Below are 8,413 nucleotides of genomic sequence, written 5' to 3'. Positions count from 1 at the left end.
CATGTCTCCACCATCATCATGCATTAGATATTTATAGTTTTTGTGTGGGCCATATTAAAGCAAACTTGGCCAATCAGTAAGAACTGAGTGTTCAAACGACAAGGTTGCAAATTTGCAAGCGACAGCTATCTTCAATAGTGATGTCTCAATTTCTCTGATTTGATTTCAATTTGAGCTGGGGCAGGTCAAGGTAGAGTCTCAACTTTAATTTAGTGCTAGCATATATTGCGGTACGTAGGTTCTATGGCATCCATTTAACAAGTAACAAGAAAATGAAATGTGTGATAATAATACCAGCGCTAAAGTAGCCAATCCTATCAAAATAGCACAAATCTCAAACAGCAACAACCAACTGTCATGGCTTCTGGATCAAATAGATGTTACAACATAAGGACCAAACCGAGGAAAATTGATATGATCCTCGACAATGGTCAAAATCTCTAAGAAGAATTTGATGGACACTGCCTTTTATAGATACTTCGATCACCTCTCAAAAAGCATAACCATCTCGCAATGCGAGGTGTGAGGAAACAGATCGACGGCCATCGCCCTCTTTGGAACAAAAGGCTCAGAGTTGGGCATCGACTTTGTCCTCTGCCTAGCAAGACCGGCACTGCTCATAGATCGCCATCCTCGGTTGCCTTTGTTCTTTTCTTGTTTCTCAGATGTCGGGGTGCAGAGCTCAATTGCATTGGCGACTAGACTATCTGGATTGCAGGAAATGTACCTGCCATAAAAGAAAAGAAAAGAAGCAGTGAATTTCAGAACTGTAACAGGTTAACGCATGATTATGTTATCTGCTTAAACTCTGGAAGCTTCCACTGATCTTCAGAACGCAACCACCTGATACCACTACCTCAATTACAATGCAATTGGGCAACATCAAACACTCGGTGCATATGTTTCTAGTAATATTTTACCTTCAAGAGAATTCATGAAGTCTACTGTCTATTCGACTAAGATAGTCTGGTAGAATGCAGGTATGTGGAATACTTACACTAGATGTCGAATTCGTGGATGAGTCCTCAATGCCTTGATCACCTATAAAGGTACTCATGATGTGAGTCTGACCCTCGGTGAAGGTTTACCAGCTTAGTAAGAGCTAGAATATCATATATAACAAACATAGTACAAGTACAATCACTCAATCATTGCTTTGGTCAGCTAATGGGTGCTAGCTATTAATGTGAAGATGTTTGACAAATAACAAGACCCGTTCTTCTATGAATCATAGTTAAGGAACAGCTTCAAGGCCGCATATGGAGGAATAAACTAAGATAACCAGCCCTTTGATTGAATACAAGGGCAAGCCACAGCTCATTCAAAGGCTACTAGAAGGAAAAGAAAGCAGATTGTTTCAGAAATTTACTACCACAATCTTTCAGTGAAAGCTTGATATTTACTTACAGTAGGGTGAAGGCCAACACGTGGAGGGTCTACAATAGCAACAACATTCTTGAATTGGCATGCAGTAGCAGCAAGCACATCGTTGTTTGGAATGGAAGAACCATCCTGGCATGTCTTGCCATGCTCCAAATTATCAGCTGATGTTGCATCAATGGATTCATCATTGATCAACGATGCTTCCCCACACTTCTGTTCACCAGTAGCCTCATTGTATTCATCATGAATGCAATCAGCCTCCATGTTAACCCTATCCACCGAATTTCCCTTTATTTCCTCATCAATGGCACAAGTGGGATGGTCAACCGACATGCCCCTAGGCTGCTGACTTTCACCATTGTCACTTTTCTGTGTTGAACTATCCATATTTTCACCATTGTTCTCTGAGGAATCAACTATATCCTCATTTTTGCTTGCATCATTGATTTCTGAATTACTTTCAGAAGCTGCAATGTGCTGCTGTGGTGAACCAAGATATTCTGTTAGAAGGGACCCCATCACATCTTCGGCCTGTTTAATCCAAACATATGAACTCAAATGAGATTATTTCAGCAAGCGGAAAGATTAGGAAATCAGTGAAACTGAACAGAATGATACGATGGTAGTTAAAAAAATGAGATAAGTGTAATAAATTTCATGTAGGGAATATGAGCTTCACCTTCCCACAGACAAAGCGGCAATTTTTTATGCCGTTAATAAGAGCATTTCTGTGAGCATCTGAAACTGCCGATTCATTCATTTCAATCCCAACAACCTGGCACATTTAGTAATTAGATTTGAGAAAGATTCTTCCAAAGAAAATGCAGAGTCTTCTAACATGATACATATCCAAAATTCAACGAATGATAATAGAGGGATCAGCTGTAGTTGTCCTTTGCACTAGAAAACAAGACTCGTCATTTATAAATGTTCAAAAGGAATCACCATTCCAACGCGGTGTGCCAAGGTCAGGCCAATAGTTCCAGTCCCACAACATACGTCAAAAAGTAATGTGTCTGAATTGAGATTGGCCCAATCACCAGCAAGGGTATACAATCTTTCTGCAGCAAGAGTATTAACCTGTGTAATTGTGTGTCATTACTATATCTAACGATAAAAACAATTGGCAAAGTAGTTTACTGTTTCAGCTACAGACCTGAAAAAAAGCTGTCGGTGATATGGAGAATTTTAAATTGCTGATGTGATCATGAATTCTTGTTTTATCCTCTGCTCCGTCTTCCAACTTATCTCCCTTTGGCACCACCAATAGTGGGATCAGTGGACAATCAGCAGATGCAGCATTTGATATTCCTTTATGATCCTGCATGCATAAGTAGATTTCATTATTCTTCAAGTATTTCAAGAACAACAAAGACAGCCTACATATCAACATAAACTGGATGTAACATTCCTAAGGGGTAGTTTGATCTCCAGTTTTATCAAAAACAGATTTCATTAAACGCGATTTAGGGCTTAACAACCTAAAATCTGGTTTGGTTAGGAAAAATAAAGCCAGGATAAAAAAACATCAATTTTTTGCTAACACTCATATTATGAGTTTTATGAAATACCAACCCTAGTTGTTTTTCATGAAATCAGTTCCAGTCTAACGTTCTCAACTGCTGAACAACTCAACCAAACAGAATGCTCTATAAAGACAGAATAACGATTTAAAAATCAGTTTTCCTAAAAATCCTAAAAAACCTATTCTCTGAAAACTTATTTCTAACCACATGATCCAAACAACCACTAAAAACAAATCAAGAAATGTGTGCAGTGCTAGGCAGGACCATACAAATTAGTACTATGTAAAGTTCAGTTTAATGCTACCAGCGCTCTTAAAGTACTCCCAGCTTAATGTTAATCAAGATTTCTGAGCTGACAGATACCACCATAACACAGTAATTCATTAACAACCTACGTCTTTTACTGGACAGCATATGGAAATATAATAGACTATACAAGCAAAGACGGTAAAAGAGATGAAGTTAAAAAGAACAGCATATCCAGATTACATAGAACATATGAAGGGAAACATGCACAGAAACCGTAGTTCTGAAGCAGCAGGGCAAACTTACTTGCACTACAATAGCTGTCAGCGGAAATGGAGGTGAGCATATTGCTGCTCCTTGTAGCAGGGCAGCGGACAGCTTGTCAAACTCTTCTTTCATTAGAACCTCATCAACACCTGTTGAACACACCTGAAAGTATAGGTGAAGTTAGATAGAACATCAGTGATCACCAATAGGAAAGTTTATACTGCATTGAAGTAACACTACAAATGCATTTTCACTCTGAAGTCCAAATTACCTGCACAATAAGCATGACTTCTGATATTTGTGATTCTGCATTCTGTGAAACAACAGCTTGAGCTGGACTCCTTCCCTCACGAACCTAATACAATCCCAGCGTAAGAAGTTAATTCTGAATCCCAATACAAACATAAAATAGAAGCATCTAGCTGAGGATTTAAAAGTTCGAGAGAGCATACTGTGAATTGGCGCCAAAACCCACAATTATCAATTCTGCTCCACAAAGGCAGGCTTGATGACTGCAGAAAATCTTGGAACATCAGAGCATATTTGCAGGAAATTCCTGAGACATTTGGGCAGTTCACAGGTTCCTCAACAGCAGTCACACCTTCCCTAGAATTTTGTTGTACCAGTCATTATTACTGGAGTAAGAGCAGTGAAGAAAATGAGAAAGAGATACACCAACCTGAAATTTCCAAGCATAAATCCTACCGTCTTTTTGCCCTCCAAGGAATATCCTACAGAGAACTCACACTTGTTACGGTATCCATTAACAACTGGGGATTCCAGAATGCCTTCAAGTTTGCAAGGAAGACCACCTGGACAATTGAACATATCATTAGTACAGGCTAAATAGAGCAGACAAAAGAAGGCCATTTCCAAGAATAGAAGCACAAAAGGCCATTGCAAAGACCACAATAAGTGCATCCTTTTTGTGTCAACATCAATTACCATATGAAGAACATCATGATTTGATACATAAATAAGTGTTTAATACATCGAAAAGCTGAAAAGGCAATCTTTTGCAGACCTCCTTGTTTAGAAGGCAATCCTGTTTGTCTCCAAATATTTGAGATTAATTGCCAAGCAGCTCAGAATCTCAGATACTGGACCAAAACATATTTCTATATTTTTTGATAAGTGAAATACATTAGAATTTTTTTTTTTTTTTGTTAAGAGCATTTTTGGGTTGCATGCTATTTATGTTTACTCACCAAAATAAATCCTGTCTGACACTCATTTTACACTCAAGCAACACATTTTCTATGTCTTTGCCTAGAGATTATAACTGTTTGTCTGCTACCGATGTGAATCATGGAAGCATGGAAGATAGAAGAAATGCGTCAGTGGAACTGGAGGAGTTAGTCTGCTACTACAATAGGATCATGGAAGTCTGAAAGGTAGAAGCGGTGTTTCAGTGGAAGAGTCCTCGACATTCAGATGGGCTAACTTAATCACCGTAGGTAATACTGCAAAATATAATAAACAGAAACAACACAATGGACAAGAAGTTGTTCCATCATCACATACATATACCTGTCTACTAATACTTCTGTTTTGACTAGAGACTGCATTATTACTTATTAGTAATATTAACTAAGCACTAAAGACCTCCATCACTAGAGATCATTAGTAATATTAACTAAGCACTAAAGCCCTCCATCACTGGAGATCATCACAATTACTGAGAATAGCATGTACAGATGCAACATAATAAGATTAGGAGGTTACCGATTTCCTTTGATTTAAAGATCCAATTAGGAAGGGGAATGGCAGGTGGGCAAGCCTTCCTAGCATTGCGAGTCTACATTAGAAGAAAATAAGAAAAGCGATTAACATTTTCTGCAGAAACATAGTCGATCATTGTTTAAAACAGTACAAGGATATGAAAGTGATCTTACAAGTCTCTTCAGTATCTGTGCCATTGAATGTTTTTTATGTTCTAGCTGATCATTGTAAGGCATATGGGCAAGGGGAGTAACAGCATCACGGGCACTTTTTTTACTTGATCCAGCCGCTTCAGGTGCAGATGTTTCCCCGGCAGGAGTAGCAGGACTACTACCATTTTCAATTGCCATTCCATTATCGGATACAGGCCTTCTAACATGCACTTTCTGATGAGACCTACGATTGGCATCTACTATCTTTATTTCCTTTCCGCAAGAAGGGTTCTCCTTAAGGACCTACTCAAGTCAAGAGGTAAAAGTCAAGGTTCCTTGCCAGGACAACCAAACAGGTCGCAAATATAAAAGACAGATAATTACCTGAACAGCATTTTTCAGTTGTTCGATACTTTCAAAAGTCACAAAACCAACTGTCATTCCCTTCTTCTTCTTTGCTGTCGCATACGAGATTCCCTGCAGCACCATCATTTGACTTGTAGCAATTAGGTTAGAAACTCAGCATAAAACAGCAGGATTCACAAATGCCAAAACATATCCTTATTTCTAGAAAGGAAAAAAGGGAAAATTAACTACATGACACTCCAAATGTGTGGGATTTGCTATGTCACACTGTAAAACCGATATTTAGCTAATGGACACAGTGAAAACGAAAATTTGATTACTAGAGTATATTTTTCAGCAAATAGCGATGCTTTTGCAGTGTCCCATAGATGAATATGGAATCAACAGTGTGCCTCAGAAATTGCACACATTCGAAGTGTCCCATAGCAAATTTTGCCAAAGGAAAAATGCCAAGGTCCTGAAATATCATGAGATTTATTAGACAAGATAAGCATGCAATTCTTAGTTTTCTTTTCAAAGCTATCTCTAGGATTTTATTTCAAGGCTTTCACCCAGCACATGAATAAGTTCTACGCATTGATAGTTCAGATGCAAACTAATACCGTTTCTTACAGAAAGAAAAGAAAACGTTCAGCCAAGGTCATGAAGCATCACAAGAGTATATTGCACAAGATAAGCATGCAATTCAAAGGTTTTTCCCGTCAAGTTTCACAACACAAACATGCTTTATGCATTACTAGTTCCAATCACATTTTCAACTTTGGGCCAGCTGAAAAGAAGCTAAAGACAATATTACCCAAAGTGATAAATGCACTTAATAGGATTGTTGGGATGTAGTTAATCCCATCGGCAAAGGCTTTAAACCTTCAATACAGTCCAAATTGGTCCATGTTCATCAAAAGTTGTCAAAAAAGTAATAAAAAATGTTGTAACAAAAGTAGAAAAAATTACATATTTTCAAAGTTTCGATGTATAGATGTGTATCACATTTACTTATCCAAACAACCAAGAACAAAGATTAACAAAAACAATAAGATTCCATATGTCACAGAATATATACATGTTATATATTCTCATGTATATGCGAGAAATCATATTCTAATTTCATTGACATGCTTTACAGAGATTCATGCATGGTACTTCTTTACTGCCAATTTACAAGGATTTGCTACAGAGCACTAGTTCATGCCCGGTCGTATGCATAGAATGTCAAGTAAAGATACCAAAATTAATCACCCCCCAGCTTCCTGAAATACTCATGGATCATGAAAACACAGAACCGACTGCAAGATAGAATCATTAACCAATCATTTCCAGCTCTGACACAAATTCAAACTAATGCTAGTTCTTGATGCCGACAAAGCATGGTAGAATTTAACACTGCGAGACACTGGATAAAACCAAGAAGGAATTTAACACTAGTACTACTTGCCTGGTCTTGGAGGAAGGTCTTGAGCCTATCGGCCATCCATCCCCTAGGGAGCCCGACGAGACACTTGTCCAGCGACTGCTCATCCACCGTCACCTCCTCCTCGGCCTCCTCCTCAGCCTCCGCGGTGACCTTGCGGAGCTTCTTGGCGCGGTCGGAGGTGGGATCCCAGGTCCCCTCTGGCCGCTGCCGGAGCTCCTCCTCGGAGTGCGCGTACCGGCAGGACTCCCCGTGGCTGCACCCGTCGGCGCCGGCGCCACGGCGGCGGAAGTAGGAGCACAGGCTCGTCTTCCACATCGGGTGACGGCCGCCGCCGCTGCTGGCCGTATCCTCCCCACCAGCTACGGCGGCTGGTCCTTCTTCGGTGGGCGCATCCGGCGAACCCTCCTCCCTCTTGTGCTTCTCTCCGGCGAGTGCAGGCGGCGGCGGCGGCTGTGTCTTGTCGTCCTCCATGGCGATGTTGGCGGCTGCGTGCGCGGAGCGTTGCAGGGCAACGAAAAGGAGGGCTTGTCTTGGGCTTTTTTATTGGAAAACAAGTGGGCCGTCAACGTACTGGGCCGCCAGTTTCCATTCTTTCCCTGATCTACGGGGTGTGGGGAATTTTTTCATTTATACATGCGTCCCTTTTCAAAAATTACAAAACTAAGCGTTTCTAGTTTGTTCAATGAGCGATATATAAATCTAACTCACTGAAAAGATGAGATATATAAAAATTATCCTTTCAGATAGTGAAGAATAAATATCATCCTATGAGAGAGCGATTCATATCCTCAACTAATCAGAGGACGAAGATAGTCCACTAACCTACCACTGTGGCTTGCACAGTTGCCACCAAGGCCATTGTGCAGGAAATGGATCGCCTGTTGGATGGACGATTTTTTGACAGGCCTCTATAAAAGACCAAAAATCTTTGCATTTTCCTTCTTAATACCGAATACTTTTCATGTAATTAGAGATCAATCACAAATGATCCATCATCGAGTACTTTCCATTTATTCCAAGATAAATCACTGAGTACTTTCTATCTTTGCATTTCCTTTTAATCACCTAGTACTTCCCATTTAATCAGACATAAATCGCAATCACCAAGTATTTTCCCATCTTCGCATTTTCCTTCTTAATCACCGAGTACTTCCCATTTAATATGATGAGGATATAAAATTATTTATCATATATTCTATAAATACAGTATATCTATAAAGGGTATCCACACAGCATGTATCCCTTATTTGTTCCGGTATGGCTTGTAGCCACCATGTAGTAATCAACGCGCGCAGATAAGTATCAGGTATATAATCATATCTGATAAGAAAAGTATCTCC

The 8,413-nt window shown here is 39.7% G+C and overlaps 1 protein-coding gene across 1 annotated transcript; it reads right to left on the bottom strand.

Annotated features, from left to right (window-relative positions):
* Positions 1–269: 269 nt before the first annotated feature.
* On the bottom strand, positions 270–7,577 carry LOC133923812 (zinc finger CCCH domain-containing protein 24). Its single transcript, XM_062369081.1, has 14 exons — positions 7,095–7,577; positions 5,681–5,773; positions 5,318–5,599; positions 5,148–5,220; positions 4,102–4,234; positions 3,875–4,028; positions 3,694–3,777; positions 3,462–3,584; positions 2,540–2,704; positions 2,329–2,463; positions 2,063–2,158; positions 1,408–1,914; positions 998–1,041; positions 270–727 (listed from the first exon to the last, which is right to left on the bottom strand). The coding sequence occupies exons 1-14, from the start codon at positions 7,542–7,544 to the stop codon at positions 484–486; spliced, it is 2,583 nt and encodes an 860-aa protein (XP_062225065.1). The 5' UTR covers positions 7,545–7,577; the 3' UTR covers positions 270–483.
* Between the last annotated feature and the right edge of the window lie 836 nt (positions 7,578–8,413).

Source organism: Phragmites australis, chromosome 7 (genome assembly GCF_958298935.1).
Source record: "Phragmites australis chromosome 7, lpPhrAust1.1, whole genome shotgun sequence".
Classification (NCBI taxonomy): Eukaryota; Viridiplantae; Streptophyta; class Magnoliopsida; order Poales; family Poaceae; genus Phragmites; species Phragmites australis.
The sequence above is the reverse complement of the archived record's forward strand: the minus strand, read 5'-3'. Positions and strand labels throughout refer to the sequence as shown.

Coding starts and splice junctions, on each gene's coding strand:
- LOC133923812 (XM_062369081.1), bottom strand. CDS start 7,544: ATGGAGGACGACAAGACACAGCCGCCGCCGCCGCCTGCACTCGCCGGA. Junction 2,464..2,539: donor CACCGACAGCTTTTTTTCAG/GTCTGTAGCTGA, acceptor ACAATTACACAG/GTTAATACTCTTGCTGCAGA. Junction 2,159..2,328: donor TGGCACACCGCGTTGGAATG/GTGATTCCTTTT, acceptor TAAATGTGCCAG/GTTGTTGGGATTGAAATGAA.